This window comes from Emys orbicularis, chromosome 3 (genome assembly GCF_028017835.1).
Source record: "Emys orbicularis isolate rEmyOrb1 chromosome 3, rEmyOrb1.hap1, whole genome shotgun sequence".
Classification (NCBI taxonomy): Eukaryota; Metazoa; Chordata; order Testudines; family Emydidae; genus Emys; species Emys orbicularis.
The window spans coordinates 91,949,133-91,972,333 of record NC_088685.1 but is presented as its reverse complement, the minus strand read 5'-3'; the positions used below and the strand labels follow the sequence as shown (position 1 = coordinate 91,972,333).

The 23,201-nt window shown below is 45.0% G+C and overlaps 1 protein-coding gene across 1 annotated transcript; it reads left to right on the top strand.

Annotated features, from left to right (window-relative positions):
- LOC135876776 (amine sulfotransferase-like) lies at positions 1–21,595 on the top strand. Its single transcript, XM_065402114.1, has 6 exons — positions 1–148; positions 1,531–1,739; positions 3,917–4,043; positions 9,680–9,774; positions 14,024–14,204; positions 21,471–21,595. Exons 1-6 carry the CDS (start codon positions 7–9, stop codon positions 21,593–21,595), a joined length of 879 nt encoding a protein of 292 aa, XP_065258186.1. The 5' UTR covers positions 1–6.
- The last annotated feature ends 1,606 nt before the right edge of the window (positions 21,596–23,201 follow it).

Here is a 23,201-nt window from a genome sequence, read left to right as displayed (position 1 = left end):
TTAACAATGGAGCCATCAGAAGAATTTGTGTTCAAACATAAAGGATTTTATTTCCAACCAGACCTTGTTACACCTGAATACATAGATTCACTGGAGGATTTTGAAATCAGAGACAGTGATGTATTTATTGTTACTTATCCAAAATCAGGTAAGACTGATTGCTTGATTTCCTTTAGGAAAATCATATCTGACTTTTGTCTGAAACCTTAATTGACCCTCTCCTTCTTCCCCCCTCCCCACCATGCGTATTGAGCATCATTCTGACCTATTTTTGGTGGTAGCAGTTTAAAATCTTTTACCTGCCAACATTTTATTGGAGACATTATCTCAGTTTCATCCCTATGTTTAAACAATGGCAGAAGGTTAAAGCTTTAAAGGTAATCTGCAAAGTATAGTTGAACTGGGCAAATATTGCCAAAAGCTATTCAAAAATATGTATTATAATAAACCACATCTATTTGTTTCCGTAGTAGACAACTAGTTTTATTCACCTTTGTGTAAACATTTATGTCAGCAATATTTTGGAAATAATAAGTTCATGGAACGGGACGGTGGTGTGAATGCTCAGACTAATTAATTTGGACACAAATACAAAACCTCAGACTCCACCGAGACAGCCATCTCTACTGCCAAAAAATAAAGGACAATCTTCTAAACATCCCTGCCCCTCCAGATCGATCCCAGTCCTGTCACAGAGTATTCAAGCAGAACTACCAACTACATGTACTCAGGTGATCAGCATTTTTGTACTCAGACTTCACAGTATATATTTTCTTAAAACAAGAATAGCACCTCTTCCAGCCTATGAGGTTTGAGAATTACTTGCAGCTGAAGAGTTATAATATAGCAGAACCAACTCCTCTGTGACAAGCTCAGAGAGAAGGACTCTTTACCCCATTGTATACTAAACATTGTAACACAGCTTTTGGCACTGACCAAATCTGGTCACTAAAGAACCCTTGGCACTTCTTAATAGAGAATTCCTTGTATCGCTGAGATGTCATGTAACATGCACAGAAAGGACAGACCAGTGTGAGCCTTCTCCATGAGGCCTGAAGTAGCACTGGTATTCTTCCACTGCGGGGGTGGAATAGGGGTACTTAAAAACTCTCAGAACAACAGTATACAGGGTGCTTTGGATAGGGCCAGTGAATCCACTGGCTATTACTGTAATGGACAGTCATGCGGCAGCACTGAGGCTACATAAGAGGGAGGAAAACTGTCTGTAGTAATCACTCTTTCTATGGGGAACCTGAATACCCTAGGTAAAAATATTTGAAGATTTAGTTATCGACCAGCACATAGATAGATACAGGTTTTTTAATATTAAAATGTACAAAAGTATAATGCTGTTTGGATTCCCATTCCTGCTATATTACGTACTCCCTTTAAGACAAATTTTTGTACTTCATGTATAATGTAAAATGAGACACATCTTTGAAGAGTTTGTGATTATGGCAGATTATTACATGACATTACAAATAAAATTAGCATTAAAGCTGTTTCAAATAAGGCTATTTTCTTTCCCAGGGACTGTGTGGACTCAGAATATTTTGTGCTTGATTTATCATGAAGGCCATCGAGATGGAACAGAAAATATGGAAATAAAATACAGAGTCCCATGGCTGGAGTATAATATACATAATATGGATTATGTCCATCGTCCATCACCTCGTCTCTTTACAACTCACCTGCCTTACTATTTAGTTCCAAGAGATCTGAGGAACAGGAGAGCAAAAGTAGGTGATACTATTTTTACAATTTAATTAAAATTATCCAGGAAAACTTGCAGCTTTCACCAATAAATCAGGGTCAGGGATTCGCACTGAGCTCTCTCTCATGGAGATGGCTGCCCTGACCTGCTGTGTTGCTTTCCTTAATCTAAACAGACAGTCATTCACACCGAAGGTGTGCGGTGCTGGCCTGTGAGAATTGCCTTGTGGGAGCGAAGCCAATCTCTTACATTGCTACCCGGATCTCCCATGAAAGGTGGCATGTGCTGTGCACCCACTTCCCCAGGAGACTCCCTTCCCAGTCACCTTTGCCGCTTCCTTATCTCTGTTGCAGTAACACCTATGATAAAATGAGCAGATGCGTGGTGCAGAGCTTCCACCACATGAGCTCCATCAGTGCAACCTCTCAATCCATAGGAACCTTCCTCCTGATTTGCTTTAGAGCTCAGCCCCGTTTCCCATGCAGAAAATTCCCTAAAGTTACAGGGACAGTAAAAGTAAATGGAACAACAACATCTCCTAAGCTGCACATAGCACAATTTTAACTACAGACATTGGAAAATCTTGTATTGCTTATGTATATTTTACAGGGCTTATGTAGATTTTCACAATTTTAAGAACATGTTGCTGGTGTAGGGAGTTTTTCTCTTCATGGCTTCTGGCTGGCTGTTCTTAGTGTGCACCACCATATGGCTTAGCTGTCTGTGTGGCTTTCCAGAAATTCTCAGCTCCAAATGGTTGGAGAAATTGGTTGAGGTATTCAGCAATGCATGTTAGCATTACTTTTTAAACATTGTATCCATTACAATTCTCTAAAAATATCTCTAGCTGCAATTTTTTTTGAAAGAGCAGTAAATTCATGCTTACAACGATTCTAGTCGAAGGATATGTTTTTCACTGAAATACTTTATCAATATACCAAACAATGCACAGAAATAAATCTGTTGTTGACTTAACAGTGTTGGTACTTAAAAAGAACTCAAAATCAAATTGATTTATTAAAGTTTAAATTCTTTTCAGATAGTGCATCTGCAACTGCACTCCCTGTTAATTTTTGTGCTGTTTATTATCACATTTCCCATGATTTTTAAATGTTTTTGCTCCTCTCTTGCGGTGTGAAAGACCCATGTAAATAACTGGAAATAACTTGAAGACCTGATTCTAAGTACACTTACTCATGTTCCTAACCTTACAACAGTGAGTAATCCCATTGAGGTCAATGTACTATCACATGTAGACAGTTATGCATGTGCATGAGGATCGGTTAAGGAAGCACAATAATTCCACGAAATGTACAGAAAATGCTGGCAAAGAATCCCATTCACTTAAATCAGGATAAACTATTTACTAAAGTACTTATTCTTTTCAGATACAATGATTTTAGTGTTACTTGCAGAAATAGCAAATAAAAACATAGATTTTTAGGTCAGTTGTATCCCTTTAATACAGGGGTGGGCAAACGTTTTGGCCCGAGGGCCGCATCGGGGTTGCAAAACTGTATGGAGGACTGGGTAGAGAAGGCTGTGCCTCCCCAAACAGCCTGGCTCCCCGCCCCCATCCGCACCCTCCCACTTCATGCCCCCTGACTGCCCCCCTCAGAATCCCTGACCCATCCAACCCCCCCTTCTCCTTGTCCCCTGACCGCCACCTCCCAGGACCCCCCGCCACTAACTGCCCCCTGGGGCCCCACCCTCTATCCAACCCCACCTGTTCCCCGTCCCCGACCACCTCCCCCAGAACTTCCACCCCATCCAACCGCCTCCCCCCCCCATCCCCTGACAGGCCCCGCGGGACTCCCATGACTATCCAACACCCGCCCCATTCCATGTCCCCTGACCGCACCCCCAGAACCTCCGCCCCATCCAACTGCCCCCTGCTCCCTGTCCCCTGACTGCCCCGCAGGACCTCTTGTCTGTTATCCAACCTCCCCGCCCCCTTACCATGGCGCTTTAGAGCAGCAGGACTGGAAGCCGCACCGCCTGGCCGGAGCCAGCCGCGCTACCCGCGCGGCAGCATAACTGTCGGGGAGGGGGGACAGCAGGTGACGGGACGGGTGCTAGCCTCCCCGGCCAGTAGCTCAAGCGCCGGGCAGGATGGTCCTGCAGGCCGGATGTGGCTCCCGGGCCATAGCTTGCCCACCTCTGCTTTAATATATCTGAGACTGTCACTCTTTTTCCTTGCAGATTATTTATGTAGCCAGAAACCCGAAGGATGTTGCGGTGTCCTATTTTCATTTTTCCAAGCTTTCAGTCACACTTGAGACAATACCAGATTTTAATATTTTTCTGGAGAGGTTTTTAGCTGGGAAAGGTAAGTTTCATTTACTGCTAAAAGGCTAAGTCCTGCTCACTGACCACAGCCTGAATAAACTATCTGAGTGGGTAAATTACGTAGAAGATGGAGCTGGTCAAAATCCTGGCCCCCACCTCACAACCTGGGGTCTAAGGTGGCAGTATTATTCACAGCTCATAATAGAGATTTTGTGCAAAGGTAGTCCAGGGGAGCTGCACAGGCACATGCATTGCACCAATAAAGTGCAAGTTGCCTCATGTATCTCAATCGGGTGTTTGTTCTGAAACCTTATAATGACTATGTCTGTACATTTCAACTCCACTTAGGTGCTCAGATCACACAGGTGAGGAGATGAGGATGAGCGCTATGCAGAGAACACACAGAAGTAGTTTTATATTAATTTTCTGGTTTAGTAGTTTTCCACAACTGTTATGCCTATCCGGCAATTCCAAACCACTACTTATACCTTCCAAGGAGCCAAAAGACTCAGCTGTAACCTATCTAGCTCCTGAGTTCTCTCTTAATATCTCTGACAATGCAACATTCTCACTAAAGCAGCTGTAAAAGGGTTTGCGCCGGGGCTCAACCCTTCAGGACAGGAGGGGAGCCACACCGACTCCCTACTGCACGATTTAAACAGTCAGTTAGCTCAGATCTCAGGCCCTCTGGTCCAGGGGCTGAGTAAACCACAGTCAAAGAAACCCAGGCCCTCGGGCGCAGGGCTGGGCTGGCAAATAGTCACTTAGCTCAGGCCCTCCTGTAGCAGGGGCTGAGCACAAACAGGCAATAAGTTCAGGCCCTGGGATGCAGGGCTGAGCAGACAAGTAGTTGCTTAGCTCTGGCCCTGGGTCAGGGCGGAGCACAAACAGTTAATTTAGCTCAGGCCCTCTGTAGCAGGGGCTGAGCACAAGCAGTCAGTAAGCTCAGGCCACTGGAGCAGGGGCTGAGCACACACAGTCTATAAGCTCTGGCCCTTGGAAGCAGGGCGGAGCACAAATAGTCAGTTTAGCTCAGGCCCTCTGGAGCAGGGGCTGAGCACAAGCAGTCAATAAGCTCTGGCCCTGGGTCAGGGCGGAGCACAACCAGTCAATTTAGCTCAGGCAGGTAAGGGGCTCAGGTTCCTACCTGTGCGTTGGGTGAGGGGGAAGCCTGCCACCCGTGTGTAGGGGTGGCAGGGGGGGACACAGGCCCATCCACTCCACTGTGTCCCAGCCCGGGGCCCTAGCAGCGATTAGTGTCGCTGCCGGTCAGTGGGGTATCCTGACCGAAACACACTGCCATGGGCTCATAGGCCTCTGTAGCCTGACTGGGGTCGGCTACCCCCGGGCTATTTCCATTATCCCCCTCAGGGCCTACCTCGTCTGTGGCACCGGCTGCGGTCCAGTCCATCAGTGGAGCCTCCTCTCGGCCGGGGCTTGGCGGCAGGTCCGGTAGCTCTGTAGGGAAATCCGGCCACTGGCCCTTGGGCGGTTCCTCCGGATAACAGCAGGGCTGCAAGGATTCTGGCGGGGCCTCCCCTTCAGGGTTGCTGTGGGGGAGCTCCACGGGCGCCTCCCAGCGACGGGAGCGGACGGGCTCCGGCGGCTCCTCCTCGTAATGAGCTCGGGGCAGCTCCGGCCAGCTAGGGCATCCACCTCGGGCCTCCGAGGTATCCTGGCGGGGAGCTCCCGACCGCACGTCTGCTCCCTGCGGTGGCCGGCGCCTGACTGAGCTCTGGCTGCCGGCCTTTATACTTCCTGTCCCGCCCCTTGACTTCCGGGGGGCGGGGACAGGCGGCGGTGGCTCCGCCCACTTGGGTGTTTGCGCCGGGGCTCCCTCTTCAGGACAGGAGGGGAGCCACACCGACTCACTACACAGCTTATGGCACACTGGTAATTTAAGTACATAGTAAAATAAATTCTACACATTCTTCTATTATGGTAATTAGTGAGACTATCTCATCTGCATAGGATCTTTTGGGCCTGAATCCAGCCTCTTCTCCCCTAAGCTTTGAATCCACTGCCTCTTTTGTCCTGTGTAGAACCACACTACAGATGATTTCCCCTACAACAGAGAGTAGTGTGACTCCTCTCCAGTTATTGCCGTCAGTGAGATCACCCTTTTGAGGTACTCTGCCAACGATTCCATGTTTTCACTTGTCAGGAGGAGTCTCTTCTCCCCAGAATTTAGAACAGTTCTGTCAGTTTTATTAGGGTAGTGGGGTCAAGTTCTTTTAGCTTTTCTGCTACTATTTGATCATCACCTGCCATTTTGTTGTTTTTCAGCTTCTTTATTGCAGCCTGTATTGCTGACATCTCTGTTGCATCAATGTTAATGCCAAGTAGATTATGTTCACATGTTTCATCACTATCTGGTGTTGAGCTGGGACTGAGTCTGTTGAGGACTTGTCTGAAATGCTCTGCCCATCTGTCGTTCTGTTACACCTCAGTTGTAAGCCTTTTTTCATCTTGGCTTTTTCTTGGCCCATTTCCTGTTTGAAATGTCCACACTTTTCACTGCGTTGTCTGCTTTCTTGTACTTTTCCTTTGCTTTTTGCAGTATTTCGTTTGTCTTAGCGTTCAGGAGTTTTCCTTTCAGTGCTTTTCTTTCCTTGTTGAGATGCAAGGTCTCTTGGCTTATCCTATCCTTGCTCTGTGTGTGTGCTGATACCAGGCTGTGACTGCTGCAGCTTGAATCACGTTGTCTCAGACCACTGCGCAGTTTTCTTCAGGTCCAATCTCTATCTCACCTTCCTCTGCCTCTGTCAGCACCCCAAATCTGTTCCATAGTTCACGTTGGAATTTCTCAGAGCACATTTTTGTTTTCAGTTTTATATTATTGATTTCTTTGCTACGTTCTGTTTAAAGTTGGTCTTTCTTAGTTTTAATTTCTGTTTGGCAATGCAAAGATTTTGGATGCTCCTGTCATCTGTGGCTTGATGTGCCCTTGCATCTTGGACAGATCACGTGAATCTCAAACTGATGCCGATGCAATTGATTTCTTTTTTTGTTTTGCCATCTGTCAAATTCCATGGTTCTTTGTGTATGTCTCTAGAAGGGAACGGGGTGCTTGCAGGAACTAAGTCAGACACCAAGCACAATTCAGTGAATTTCAGGTTTCCTTCATCATTGATATCATTGACTTTCAAAAGGTATTTGACAGCCTGCATAGGCATGCATTGTGGAATATTCTTCAGACCTGCGAAATTCCATATAAACCCATCAACACCATACTGGCCACGTACAGAGATGCAATGTTGCTCTATAAGAGTGAACAACCTGACAACAGAGTGGTTCATTGTGGACACTTATGTGAAACAGGGCTGCATTTTATTTATTTATTTATTTATTTATTTATTGCTGTTGTTTGGCATTGCCATAGACAAGATAATGAAGAAGTGTATTAGTAACACAAAAACTGGTACTTAGATGTCAAAAGCCTAGAAGGCCTAGACTGAGACACGACTGAGCAATATCCTGGAAAAGCTACAAACAAAGAAAGACAACCTGGCAAAATCTGCAGGTCAAACAGGGCTTAGAATCAGTTACAGACAACCTTGAAACTCAGATGTCAAGCAGTAACTTCATATTAGAAGGCAAAAACATCAAGAAAGTGGAATAAGTGGAATAATCCATCTACCTGGCAGTACTATTCTAACCAACAGGCACATCAAGAATAATGTGACATCAAAGTTAAAAAAAACATCCACCTAATTCACTAAACTCAACAACACATGGACATCAAAGATATACAGCACCAAAGCAAAACTGAGAATTTTCAACTCAAACATCTCCGTGATAACGTATGGCTGTGATAGCTAAAGATCTACTAAAATGTTAAACAGAAAATTAGATGCCTTCGAAAATAAGTGCCTACAAAGATTCCGGACATTGGATGGAGAGACGTCATCACCAATAAATATATCTGAGAAATCACCAGCCAGCAGCTTATTTCCACTAGAATTAGAAGGAAGTATTGGACATATATGGGGCATGGGCTTCAGATGCCAACACACAGAGTCCCACATGAAGCTGGCAAGTGGAAACCAACTGGGTTAGGAAATGATGGTGCCCAGAGACCTTAAAAAGAACCCTTCACAGGGAGGTCAGAATAGTTGATCATAACACCATCGAGTAGATGGAAGTAGTATCAAATGACAGAGAGGAATGGAAGAGATTAGTTTCACCCTGGGCATCAACATTGACATGATTATTTTGCCTCTGTATTTGGCACTGGTGTGACCACTGCTGGAATACTGTGTCCAGATCTGGTGCCCACAATTGAAGAAGGATGCAGATAAATTGGAAAGGGCTCAGAGAAGAACCATGAGAATGATTAAAGGAGTAGATAATGTGCCTTATAGCAATAGACTCAAGGAGTTCAGTCTGTTTATCCTAACAAAGAGAAGTTTAAGGATGACTTGATTACAGTCTATAAGTACCTATATGGGGAACAATCTAGCAGAGAAAGGTATAATACAATTCAATGGTTGGCAGTTGAAGCTAGACAAATTTAGACTGGAAATAAGGCATAAATGTTTAACTGTGAGAGTAATTAGCCACTGTAACAATTTACCAAGTGTCATGGTGGATTCTCGATCAATGACAGTTTTTAAATCAGGATTGGATGTTATTCTAAAAGATATGTTTAGGAATTATTTGGGAGAAGTTTTATGGCCAGGAAGTCATACAGAGCAGTGGGAAGCAGTGGCTAGCGTGAGGCTTCCCACAGTTCCCATTGGCCAGTGGGAGCTGCGGGGCGTTATACAGGAAATCAGACTAGATGACCACAATTGTTCCTTCTGGCCAGAGAATCTATTAATCTATGAATCTATCAATTTAATTCTAGGTTTGTGATCACTAATCCATCAAAAGCAATGAAAAATATTATCTATAAGTAATATAGACATAAAAGTGCAAATATGTTGTGTTGGCTGCAAGAACCATTCTATGGTGCCAGTGGATTCTAGAGCAGGGGTCTGCAACCTTTGGCACGCAGCCTGTTAGGGTAAAGACGCTGGTGGGCTGGGCCGGTTCGTTTATCTGGAGTGTCTGCAGGCTCGGAACTCCGCAGCTCCCACTGGCTGTGGTTTGCCGTTCCCAGCCAATGGGAGCTGCGGAAAGCGGCATGGGCCGAGGGACGTGCTAGCCACTGCTTCCCACAGCTCTCATTGTCCGGGAACGGCAAACCGCAGCCAGTGGGAGGTGCGGGGCTCCGTGCCTGCGGACGCTCCAGATAAACAAACCACCCTGGCCCACCAGTGGCTTTACCCTGATGGGCTGGGTGCCAAAGAGTGCCTACCCATGCGCTAGAGGTAACAGTACAAAGTGTATTAGTTATTGTGTAACGGTCTGTCTGTTTGTGGGGAAAAAAACAAAACTTGTCCTCAGATCCCGACATTAGAAGATGGACTTGGCTTGGCCTTTATCTCATGTTTACAGCGAAAGATAATCCAGGATAAGGCTGGGAATAAAAACAGGAACTGGAATAAAATCTCTGTGAGCCCAAATATCCCCCCAACAGCAGAGGGGAGAGAAGCTGAAAAAAGGAAGTCTGCTCTATTGATTCTGCAGCCATGCTTGTGAGAGTATTAGGGTGCAAAAATGTCAATAATTGAACGGTTTTTCTGTTTGAGATCATTAACGTTTATTTCTATAATTTTTCTCCTTAATAAGTAGCATCTAGCTCCTGGTTGGATCACGTCAGAGGCTGGTCCACCCACAGGGAAGAGTTCAATATTCTCTTCCTTACCTATGAGGAGATGAAGAAGGTGAGACCAGTCAATGACTTTATATCTGAAAGAAACAGTAAATAAAATGCCTCCATTTTTCAGTCTAATTTTGCTACCCTTACTCACACTGAGCTGTTCTTTACTCTGTGAAGACTCGTGTTCATTTCACAGAATAAGGTACATTGTTCTCATTGATTTCAATGCGAGTACTTGAAAAAGTACTTCTCAGTGTGAGTAAGGGTGGAAGAATCAGAACCGTAGTGTGAGATGTTCAGAAGCACCAAAGTAAGTTAGCCGCTTAACTCCCATTGACATTCAATAGCACATAGGAGCCTAATTCACTTAATTACAAAAGGTGCCATTTGCTTCCTAATGAAGAATATCTGCTGGATGTGAGTACAGTTAGAAAAGATAATAATCTTGCTTTACTTCATTTCCTTTCCTGACTAGCAGGATGGCAGCTACACAACCCATCCCACCAGGCATCCTAAGGGGAAAGGAGAGATTTTGTTACATTTTAGAAATTCTCAAACTGCTTTTAGAACTGAAGATCTCCTTGTAATTTTTTGTGAAAAATGATATTTTGTTGCACTGACTATTCAAAACTAGGTTTTTAGTAAATAAAATATATTAATAACTGTTAGAGAGCTTATTCCTTTACTCTCCCACTTCCCTGGTCCTTCTTGCATGAACAGAGAGCAACAATACCTGAAGTCTGAAGGTGCAAACAATTTGATGTTTATTGGGGTGAACTTCCAGCAAGCTTAAATCCAAGTTCCTTTTTCCTTATTTTGGAATCCCAACTTGCTTCCTGTTTGCCCATAATATATATAGTAATATTCTTAGCTATACCTTAACCAAACATTCTACTAAAATGTACCTAACCAATCCTAACATATTGTAACATGATTAGCTAACCAATTATCTCCCACCACCTTAATTAGTTTACACCCAGCAAAATTAATTATACAGCAGACAGAAACAATTACAGAACCAGACAAAGACCATGCAAATAAGCATAGCAAAGTGGGAACTATAATGACAAAACAATACTGAAGTGAGGATTTTACAACTACATCTATACAGACATAAGGGTTTCCCAGCTGTGTTTATTGATAAGTGAGTTCTTACCAGACAGAAAACTATCAAACTAAATTTCCTTTACATTTTCTAGGCTCTTTCCTTTCTCTGGAGGTGATCGATTGAATCACCTTCCTAACAGCCCCAGATTGCCTTATTTCAATATGGCTAGTTTGGAATGTGAGCATGTGACCGCAGGCTTTCCAGCTTATGGCTGCCTCTTAGCCAAAGGCATTGGCCTAAGAACAGGGCCTCAGACTGTCACAGTCAGAGAAGGCCCTTACACAGATTCTTTCTTTTATACCTCTATAACTAGCTAAATGATAAACATATACCTAAATTCTTAAAGTATAGGCCTTTACAGACAGGCTTGAATATCTATATCCTAACACTCTACCCCTTTTTTTCTTTTGGGATTTTTCTGCCCATGTATTTCTGGAAAGCATAGAACATATGGCGACACACTTTTTGATAGGGCCTGGCATTAAGGTGGAAGGTGTTGATGCTTTATTTGTTTTACTGCACCTTGTGTAGTGCCATGCCCTGCACCTTTTTTTGTATGGGCATACCACACCTATTTTAATTAGTGTTTTAGACTTTTTATTATAGTGGGCCCGAGAAGGTTGGGTTCAGGTTGTTTAGTACACTGAGGGGGAGGGCTTACTACATTACTTATAGGTTATAATTAGTGGCTGTTTGTTAGGGGGTTGTGCCCCCCTTGATTGTTTTTATATGCAACGTGACACAAATACAGTTAACAATACACCAGCTGCTATGATAATTTACAGCAACACTGAGAGTTCTGACCACTGCAGTATGGTCCAACATTTTGGCCACCACCAAAAACACTGCTTTTTCTTTTTTGATAGGGTTAAAACTTTGTCAGTGCCATTTTGTAGTGTGTATTGTAAGTGTGTTCAACTGTTGGCGCTTGCAGCAAGTTGCTTTTGTAATTTTTGTGTACTTTTGTTTATATTGTGTGTTTATTGAATATTTACAGTGAAATTTGGTATTGTTTAAACCAATTTAACTACTTGGTACGGCATGGGGTAGTAGGTGCTGGTTTGATTGTTTACAACTATTAAGTTTACTGATTCATTGGTGCACCATAGTTTAGGTGGCAGTGTATAGAAGTTTATAATTTGGTTATATACTGGAAGGATTTTGCCTTCTAGTGTTATATTGCAGGATTGCATACATTTTTAACAGAATACACCATACCCCATATACATTACCTCTAAATGCCCCCCCTTTGCAATAGACCATTTGTTTTGCTTCTTCATAGTTATAGGACGGGGGCACATTTATATATATATATTTTTGATATACAACTGCTTAATGTGATGATAGTTTAATTTACCCCATTCCACCTCCACCCCCATCCCGCACCTATTTCCTAGTGGCTCCCAACGCGCTCCTCCTTTCCTAGTTACTTCCACAGGGTTTAAGGGGACCACCTTATTTGCATTTTCTTTCCATGGTATTATAGTAACAATTACTCAAGAACTTTTTTTACAGGTGGGGGATGTTATTTTTTAGGTAGATGGGTATGTTTTTGCAATTGTGGATAAATACGGGCTAGCCTTTTGATTTAATACTGAAGGCCATTGTTTTGACCAAGCTTTTTTATAATATTTATTAACATTATTAACTGAGCATTTTGAATACCGACACACATTTTTTCCCATGTTAGTTTTTTGACGCCATCCCCCACCCATGTTACCAGGTCCCCTGCCCAATGAGTTAACTGCAAGTTTACCTTTACTGCTGTCCGTCACCCTATGGCAACTGCCAATAGTTGCTGTACTATTAATTTATTAATTTGTTGTTGAAATTTTATATTTTGACTTACTAATTGTTTGGTTACCCACTTATTCCCCAGATCTTATGTACCCAACATAGTGTTTTCCGCCACCCACAATTCCCTTTTTATTCAAAACTAGGTTTTTAGTAAATAAAATATATTGATAATTATTTTGTTGTTTTCAATAAAGATATCTATGTGAAATCTTTGAAAAGTACAGAACTCTTCAAAATTCCAATTTTTTTTAGAAACTAGTTTTTCACTTTTCTACCAGCTCAGCTAGCTTTTAACTCCTTAACAACTTCACCTAGCTTAGCAGAAGTCAGATTTAAACTACTTTGAGTGTCCTTACATGGGTTTGTTCTGGTTGAACTAAATCAATTTTAAACTGATTTTAGTCACACTTTATAAACAAGGTCTGGAGTATCTGAGTGCACCTCTTTGCTAAATAGGTAGTGATGCAGCTGCATCCTCTCTGCTGACTTCAGCAGGAAGCATGTAGATAATAGCAGCAAGGCTGATTAACAAAGCAAGGAAAGACCCTTCCCATTAAGAGGTCCAACTCCTGATATATATATTCATAGATTCCAAGGCCAGAAGGGACCATTGTGATCATCTTGTCTCACCTCCTGTATAACACAGACCGCAGAACTTCCCCAAAATAATTTCTACAGAAGATCTTTTAGAAAAATATCCAATCTTGATTCAAAAATTGTCAGTGATGGAGAATCCACCATGACCCCCCTGGTATATTGTTCCAATGGTTAATTACCCTCACTCTTAAAAATGTAAACCTTATTTCTAGTCTGAATTTGTTTAGCTTCAACTTCCAGCCCTTGGATTGTGTTATAATTTTCTTTGCTAGACTGAAGAGCCCATTAATAAATATTTGTTCCCCATGTAGGTAATTATAGTCTGTAATCAAGTCACCTCTTAACCTTCTCTTTGTTAAATTAAATAAGAACATAAGAACGGCCATACTGGGTCAGACCAAAGATCCATCTAGCCCAGTGTCCTGTTTTCCGACAGTGGCCAATGCCAGCTGCCCCAGAGGGAGTGAACCTAACAGGCAATGATCAAGTGATCTCTCTCCTGCCACCCATCTCCACCCTGTGACAAACAGAGGCTAGGGACACCATTCCTTACCCATCCTGGCTAATAGCCATTAATGGATTTAACCTCCATGAATTTATCCAGTTCTCTTTTAAACGCTGTTTAAAAGCTGAAGTTAAAAAACTGAAGGTTCCAAATAAGAAATCACCTTTATGCTTTAGTGTTATATCCCTATGCTCAGTTTCCCTTTATTTAAGTATCCCATTATCCTTCACTCTATTATTTTATTTATTTAGTTCTTTTATTTTTCTAATTTGGGAAACTGTTACTTTGAAATAATGTTCATTTCAGGATCTCAAAGGTGCTGTGCTGAAAATCTGCAAATTCTTAGGAAAGCAGCTAAATGAAAAGGAACTGGACACTGTTGTGGAAAAGGCTACATTTGATAAAATGAAAACTGATCCCAGGGCAAACTATGATTCCATGCAAAGCAATCTCCTGGAACAAGGCAAAGGACATTTTCTTCGGAAAGGTAAGGCAGAAGCAGACAAATCTAATAAATATTTAATCCTGCAGATCCTGACATAGGACGTGTTGAAGCTAGCTGCCTAGGACTTCCAATCACAACTTTCTGTCCCCAGGAAACAATTGGCTTTGGGGCACTAAGACTGCTGAGTGAGGTTGTATCACTGTGTAACAATGGGTATGTCTACACTACGGGATTATTCCGATTTTACAGAAACCGATTTTTGGAAAGAGATTGTATAAAGTCGAGTGCACGCGGCCACACGAAGCACATTAATTCGGCAGTGTGTGTCCATGTACGGAGGCTAGCATCGACTTCTGGAGCGTTGCACTGTGGGTAGCTATCCCATAGTTCCCGCAGCCTCCCCCCGCCCATTGGAATTCTGGGTTGAGATCCCAATGCCTGATGGGGCAAAAAACATTGTCGCTGGTGGTTCTGTGTACAGCCTCACCCCTCCCTCCATGAAAGCAACGGCAGACAACCGTTTCGTGCCTTTTTTCCTGGGTGAACACTGCACTGCGTTCACCATACCACGTCAAGCATGGAGCCCGCTCAGCTCAAGACAGCAGTCATTAACATTGTAAACACCTTGCGCATTCTCGTGCAGTTTAAGCTAAACCAGGACCAGAAAAACCAGGCGAGAAGGAGGCGGCGACTGCAGCGTGGTGACGAGAGTGATGAGGACATGGACATGGACACAGAATTCTCTCAAACCACGGGCGCTGGCGCTTTGGAGATCATGTTGTTAATGGGGCAGATTTAGCCGTGGAACGCCAATGCTGAGCCCGGGAAACAAGCACAGACTGGTGGGATCGCATAGTGTTGCAGGTCTGGGATGATTCCCAGTGGCTGCGAAACTTTCGCATGCGTAAGGGCACTTTCATAGAACTTTGTGACTTGCTTTCCCCTGCCCTGACGCGCCAGAACACCAAGATGAGAGCAGCCCTCACAGTTGAGAAGCGAGTGGCGATAGCCCTGTGGAAGCTTGCAACGCCAGACAACTGCCGGTCAGTCGGGAATCAATTTGGAGTGGGCAAATCTACTGTGGGGGCTGCTGTGATACAAGTAGCCAAAGCAATCACTGAGCTGCTGCTACCAAAGGTAGTGACTCTGGGAAATGTGCAGGTCATAGTGGATGGCTTTGCTGCAATGGGATTCCCTAACTGTGGTGGAGCGATAGATGGAACCCATATCCCTATCTTGGCACCGGAGCACCAGGGCAGTCAGTATATAAACCGCAAGGGGTACTTTTCAATGGTGCTGCAAGCACTGGTGGATCAAAAGGGACGTTTCACCAACATCAACGTGGGCTGGCCGGGAAGGATTCATGACGCTTGTGTCTTCAGGAACACTACTCTGTTTAAACGGCTGCTGGAAGGGATTTACTTCCCAGACCAGAAAATAACCGTTGGGGATGTTGAAATGCCTATAGTTATCCTTGGTGACCCAGCCTACCCCTTAATGCCATGGCTCATGAAGCCATACACAGGCAGCCTGGACAGTAGTCAGGAGCTTTTCAACTACAGGCTGAGCAAGTGCAGAATGGTGGTAGAATGTGCCTTTGGACATTTAAAGGGATGCTGGCGCACGTTACTGACTCGCTCAGACCTCAGCCAAACCAATATTCCCATTGTTATTGCTGCTTGCTGTGTGCTCCACAATCTCTGTGAGAGTAAGGGGGAGACCTTTATGGCGGGGTGGGAGGCTGAGGCAAATTGCCTGGCCGCTGATTACGCGCAGCCAGACACCAGGGCGCTTAGAAGAGCACACCAGGAAGTGCTGCGTATCAGAGAAGCTTTGAAAACCAGTTTCATGACTGGCCAGGCTACGGTGTGAAAGTTCTGTTTGTTTCTCCTTGATGAAAACCCGCCCCCTTGACTCATTCTCTGTAAGCAACCCACCCTCCCCCTTCGATCACAGCTTGCTTTCAAAGGAAATAAAGTCACTATCATTTAAAAATCATTTATTCTTTATTAATTGATTATAAAAAGAGGGAGAGAACTGACAAGGTAGCCCGGGTGGGATTTGGGAGGAGGATATGAGGGAAGGAAAAGGCCACTAAAAAGTTTAAAATAATGACAGCCTTTTGGTTGGGCTGTCCACTGGGGTGGAGTGGGAGGGTGCACGGAGCCTCCCTCCCAGCATTCTTACACGTCTGGGTGAGGAGGCTATGGAACATGGTGAGGGGGGAGGGTGGTTATACAGGGGCTGCAGCGGCAGTCTGTGATCCTGCTGTCGTTCCTGAAGCTCCACCAGACACCGGAGCATGTCCGTTTGCTCACGCAGCAGCCCCAGTGTTGCATCCTGCCTCCTCTGATCTTCCTGCCGCCACCTCTCATCTTGAGCGTCTCTCCTCTCCTCACGTTGGTCCCTTCTTTCCTCAAGTTGGGCCCTCATGTCCTCATGTTGGTCCCTTCTGTCCTCACGTTCACTGGCCTCTTTCCTGTACTTTGAAGCTGCGTCCTTCCACTCATTCAGATGAGCTCTTTCATTGTGGGTCGATTCCATGATTTCCGAGAACATTTAGTCTCTCGTCCTTTTTTTCCGACACCTTATCTGAGATAGCCTTCGGGACGGAGGAGGGAGGCTTGAAAAATTTGCAGCTGCTGGAGGGAGGGAAAAAAGAGAGAGAAATATTTAAAAAGATACATTTTACAGAACAATGCTTATACTCTTTCACAGTGAACAACACTATTCACATTACATAGCACATGTGATTTTGGTACAAGGTCACATTTTGCTTCTTAATATTGAGTGCCTGCGGCTTTGGTGTTAGAGAGCACAGACGCAGGTCTGGGCAACAGAATTCGGCTTGCATGCGGCCATGGTAAGCCATTGTCTTTCGGCTTCTGTAGCCTTCAGAAAAGCAGCGTCCTGCTTTCCCACATACCAAGCAAAGCCCGTTGAGTGCTGCGGTTTTCCTGTTAACGTGCAGCAGCAGAAACCAAACTACCCCCCGCAATCCAATTTTCTGGGATGATCGCTTTATCCCTCCCCCTCACCACGTGGCTGGTATCAGGGAAGATCCCTGCTAGCCAAACGTGAAAAGCTCAGCGCCAATGATCCCCCTCCCCGCCCCCCGCTTGGCTAACTGCAGGGAAGGATTTCTTTTCAGCCACAGGCAAACAGCCCAGTAGGAACGGGGTTCTGTCCCCTTAATTAAATTCCCGTATTTCAACCAGGTTACCATGAACGATATCACTCTCCTGAGGATAACAAAGCGAGATAAAGAACGGATGTTGCTTGAATGTCAGCAAACACCGGGACCATACGCTGCCAGGCTTTGTCATGCAATGATGCCAGATTACTTGCTACTAGCATGGCGTGGTCAAGTGTCCTACCATGGAGGACGGAATAAGGCTGCACTGCCCAGAAACCTTGTGGAAAGGCTTTTGGAGTACCTCCAGGAGAGCTTCATGGAGATGTCCCTGGAGGATTTCCGCTCCATCCCCAGACACGTTAACAGACTTTTCCAGTAGCTGTACTGGCCGCGAATGCATCCCAAGTCCTCAGGGCAAATTAATCATTAAAAAACGCTTGCTTTTAAACCATGTTTTATATTTACAAAGGTACACTCACCGGAGGTCCCTTCCATGGCCTCATTGTCTGGGGGTTGGGAGGGTACTTCTGTCAGGCTGAGAAAAAGATCCTGGCTGTTGGGGAGAATGGAGTGCTGTGTGCTCTCCGCGAGCTCTTCCTCCTCCTCCTCCTCATCTTCTCCGTCCGCAGAATCCACAGGCATGGCTGAGATTACCCCCGCCTCGGAATCCATGGTCAGAGGTGGGGTAGTGGTGGCGCCCCCCCCGAGAATTGCATGCAGCTCAGCATAGAAGCGGCATGTCTGCGGCTCTGCCCCGGACCTTCCATTTGCTTCTTTGGTTTTCTGGTAGGCTTGTCTGAGCTCCTTAACTTTCACGCGGCACTGTAGTGAGTCCCTATTGTGGCCTCTCTCCATCATGCCCTTGGAGATTTTTTCAAAAGTTTTGGCATTTTGTCTTTTGGAACGTAGTTCTGCTAGCACTGAATCCTCTCCCTATATAGCGATCAGATCCAGTACCTCCCGTACGGTCCATGCTGGTGCTCTTTTTCGATTCTCGGACTGCATGGTTACCTGTGCTGATGAGCTCTGCATGGTCACCTGTGCTCTCCACGCTGGGCAAACAGGAAATGAAATTCAAAAGTTCGCGGGGCTTTTCCTGTCTACCTGGCCAGTGCATCCGAGTTCAGATTGCTGTCCAGAGCGGTCACAATGGTGCACTGTGGGATAGCTCCCGGAGGCCAATACCTTCGAATTGCGGCCACACTAACCCTAATCCGAAATGGCAATACCGATTTCAGCGCTACTCCCCTCGTCGGGGAGGAGTACAGATATCGATATTAAGAGCCCTTTATGTCGAAGTAAAGGGCTTCGTTGTATGGACGGGTGCAGGGTTAATTCGGTTTAACGCTGCTAAATTCGAGATAAACTCCTAGTGTAGACCAGGCTAATGTTTCAGACACCACGTCTCACAGATTAAAAGAGAGCTGTACTACTTTGCTCAATGCAATATCTTAAATGTTTGCTGAGCAAAGTAGTGCAGCTTCCTTTTGATCTGTGAGAAAAAAGTGTCAATATTTTTAAAAAATGAAAATGTTCAATAAGCTCTCTTGGAGGGTAACATCAGGACCAGCTCTACCTTTTTTGCCGCCCCAAGCGGCGAAGCAAAGAAAAAAAAAAAGTGGCCGCAGCAGTGCTGCCGAAGAAGGAAAAATGAAAAAGCTGCCGCCGAACTGCTGCCGAGGAAGAAAAAAAAGAAAGAGCTGCCACCGAACTGCCAGCGAGTCAGAGTGCCGCCCCAAGAACGGACGGAGTGCCGCCCCTTCATATTTGCCACCCCAGGCACCTGCTTCCTTAGCTGGTGTGTAGAGCCGGCCCTGGGTAACATTCATTTTGTGCCACTTGTAAAAGGGAAGGGTCATCTTCAAGAAATTAAAATGTGAACATTAGAGAAAACTAAAAGCATTTCTGTCTAGTGCTTCTGAGAAACTTCACACATGGTGGGCATCGGAACTGATTTTCTCTCTACAGCTTCCAGGGGTTATTTAGAGTATGAAATTAGCCAAAGAAATAAAATCTAAGGGACAATTCTTGTGGCTGAGAGGAGAGGGGTATTTTTCATGTTGTAGTCCTTATATGGGAGAGTTGTGAATAGATGTCAGGGGTTTGTGGTCTTCTGATACTGCTGAACAGGGCCGGATTAACCTTTTGTGGGCCAAGAGCCAAACATATTTGTAGGCCCCCGTGTAATCGTTGTTTTGGGTCCCTTCCGAGTGAGGGCCTGATGTGGCGGTGCCATTGGTGCCATGGTACACCTGGTACTGAATCTCAGAGACATTTTTCATTTTGATCACGCACCTCTGCAAAACTATGTGTATTGCCATACACAGCTTTCTCAGCCCTCAGTTTTTCTCACTGAGCTATACCCATGTGGGTTTACTAGTGTCCACAGTGAGCAGAACTTTCATAGTGAACAGGGAAACTCCCCACAGATTTATCTCCTTCCTCATTCAGACATTCTATAGCCATGTCTCCAGTACCACCCTATTTCACCAGTCACTGTACGTGGCTCTGGCCTCAGCTCAATAAAGTTCCACAGCCAGCAGATGCCTGATCAGTTCTGACAAATCCCTTCCCCAGCACCCTTCCTGCCATTTGAGCAAGCCACTTGCAAACACCATTTCCCCAACCCTGGATAAGTGAGCACTTAGCCCCTGGGAACCTGAAGTCACCAGCCTTCTTTCTCCCTCTGCTCCCATCTACATGCTATTCCACTATGTGGTCACCACCACCTCTCCCCATGCTTGTTTCCCTTCTATCTTGGACGTGCTCTCCAGCCAGCAGGTCCTATTCTCCCCCTGCAAGTCTGACCTGCTTCCTCTTTCCCTGCTCCTCTTGATATTCCTTTCCTACTGCTGAGCTCTGTTCCTTGAGGGTAACTCCAGTTTATATGCTCCTAGCTCTAATGGCCCCCCGTCGTCAGAGAGGAACCTGTGGCTTCTCTGGCTACAGCCATCGGACCAATCGCCAGAGGCCAGCCTTAGACAGCTGCACCTACTAGCTGCAGGAGGGTGGCAATTCCAAGGCTGAGCATGCTTGAACCTTGCAACAGCAGCATTAGGGACTCTGTCTCAATCCTCAACGCTGGCCCTAGGCAGCTGCAGACTCTGCAGTAAAGTGCTTCCCTACTCCAGGCCATGGCTTTAAGTACCTGAGATGCCCATCACCGGCAGCAGGAGCCCCCAATTCCCATGCACCCCTCAGCTAACACATAGTCATGCAGAAGGTGCAGCATGGATGATTTTAGAGGCTGGGGCGCCAGGAGGTTCCCCACCCCTGCGCAGCAGCTCTGCAACAAGCTCACACTGCCCCCCTCTGCTGTGGGACCGGGACCCTATGAAGATAGTGGAGTTACCCTGTGTATAACCAGTTCCACCCAAAGCCTGCTGTTGAATAGACGGGGGACCCAGCTAGATGGTAGTAGGCACTGTGGTATGGAAACGGTAGAAAACCACTGCCTACCGTTTAGTGCAGCATTGCCTGAAAAGAATGTTCAGAGAAGCTCATATTTCTCTTAACAGTCACTATTTCCTGTTGCCATTTTTTCTTCTAAAAATTGCAACAAAATAAATCAGTACAGGAAGATGATAACTGAGATGTATAAAACGACTGGTTCCTAAAACAGAATTAGTGACATTGTCTAGAAATACTGGGTCAAATTAGTTACACTGCAGTCAAAGTTAAACCGAGAATGAATTTGGGCCATTATGGTTTTCCCCAGGGGCACAGCTGTATTCCACAAAACACAGTCACAGTTTTTGCCAGTGGCATGTGTTTTATCAGAGGGGCAGCACTCTCTGATAAGGCTGCTGACATCTGTAACGTGCATGTCACATCAATAAAACATTTGCCCAGCTAATCAAATGGACACCAATGGGTACATTTTTAGCGCCACGAAGGATAGATGAGATGTACAACTCCAATTTACAAAACAGGAGGGTGTTTTTTACTGTAGTTTGCCCACACCTTCAGGAGTGGAAATGTACCACCAAAGCCCTAGAGAGCTACGTTCTGGGGAGATGAGAGAGGAAAGAACGGAGGAGAAAAGGAACTGCACCCAACTAGCAGCATTCACAGCCTCTTACCTGCACAAGCGATATTCCAATTATAATAAAATGTCCAAGTGGCAGCAGAGCATCTAACCACCAATTCCTCTTCTGTGTCTCCTGCCCCAGGGACCGTTGGAGACTGGAAGAACACAATGACTGTGGCACAGAGCGAAAGGTTTGACAATGTTTTTAAGGAGAAAATGAAAGACCTGTCTTCCACGTTCAGCTGGGATATTAATGACGACATATAGGCTGGTTTCCAATTGGAAAGAGGTGAAAGTGTGCTAAAGAGAATGAAAATACGTTTTTGTCTCCAGTGTTCATAAAAATCCATCATTCTGTGCAAATTAAAGATTTTAAACCTGCAAAAATGTTTACTTCTTACACGTATTTGCACATCACCATAGTACCCCAGTTCTAAGCTATGAAAATGTGTTACATACTGTCATGTTCTGGGGTGCAATCCAGGCCAGTCAGGGGTTGTTTCCCCACATGTCCTATAAACCTGGGTGTCTTAACTGCCCTGAGGCTGTGGCTGACAGCCTGGACACCAACAGCCAGCAGCCAAACATGCAGTATCCTGAGTGTCTGCTCTGCAGCCCTGGTTCAGTGCTCTGACCCCATCCGCCTGCCTACAACACAACAGCCCCACTGTAGTCTCGGTCACCCAATTACCTCATGCAGTGGTGACCCAAACACACGCCCAGTCCTGAATTTTCCCCAAACTGCTTTCCAATATCTAGCCCTTTCCTGGACCATTCAGAGAGATATTAAGGTTCATTTGTTCCTTTAAAGATACACTACCCAGCAGCTTACCACATTATCCGGAGTTAATATTCACTTTAAATCAAACACAGCCATGGGTTAGTTTTGATTAAAAGTAAAGCAAGTTTATTAACCAAAGGAGTTTGGATTTTAAGTGAGTTCAAGTACAAAGGATAGAGTTAGAAAGGGTTATAAGCAAAATGCTTTCTAGAGACTAAGACTTAACAAAACAAGCTACAGCCTCTCTTCAGGATAAGATTCTTATAACACAACCTTCCAGCAATTTGGCTGACCACCCTTCAGGTCAGGATCAGGCTTTCCCACAAAGTCCAATGTGCTTGGTTCCTTTGTCTTCTTACATGAAACATAACTTGGGGTTCTTTGCTCCTTTCTTTTATAGTCCAGTGTACCTTTAATATGAATTCTTTTGAAGGTTACACCTCAACATAAACTATGAAGAAGGTAACATGGAGTCTCCTGGCAACGGAAATTCCATGCTGATTTCTTCCCTTGCTGGTGTTTGCAAAATGCAAATGGATGTATTTCCTGCAATCTCCTGCTGCTGTAATGCTGTGTGGTTATCTTCTCCCCTTGTTGGCTTGATGGTCTTGTTTACCTTCTGTGTAAATTGCTTTCCCATTGTCTCTTAATGTAGCTTCTTGGTGGCAGAACCACATTCCTTTGCCTAGGGTGGGGTAGCTTCACCCTGCCCTGCCTGGCAGACACATTTTGATAACATAATTTCCAATATGTTTGTAATTTTGAATTTGTCCCCCATATCCACATCACACAATAATATCATTGATCAGTATATGTGATGGGGTGTACCAACCCCGCACTGACCCAGCAAGGGTTAACCACACACTTTGGGCCCGGGAGGCCACGCCCTCTCGTCCTTGCTGGGCATGCTCCAGGTGGAAGCAATATATAAAAGGGAGCAGCTCAGTTCAGTCAGGGCTGGCTGATGAAGGAGAATGGATGCATGTTACAGGCTCCTGTCAGGAATCTAATCGAGCCCCAGACTATGGAGATTGGGCACCTGCAGAGGATGAGAGAGATGGAAAGACACTTGCTCTGGAGGAATCAATGGTA

Bases quoted from the DNA above. Each gene is read 5' to 3' on its own strand.
- LOC135876776 (XM_065402114.1), top strand. From the start codon at position 7: ATGGAGCCATCAGAAGAATTTGTGTTCAAACATAAAGGATTTTATTTC. The intron at 149-1,530 runs GTAAGACTGATT...TTTCTTTCCCAG, and splicing joins TGTTACTTATCCAAAATCAG to GGACTGTGTGGACTCAGAAT. The intron at 4,044-9,679 runs GTAAGTTTCATT...CTCCTTAATAAG, and splicing joins GAGGTTTTTAGCTGGGAAAG to TAGCATCTAGCTCCTGGTTG.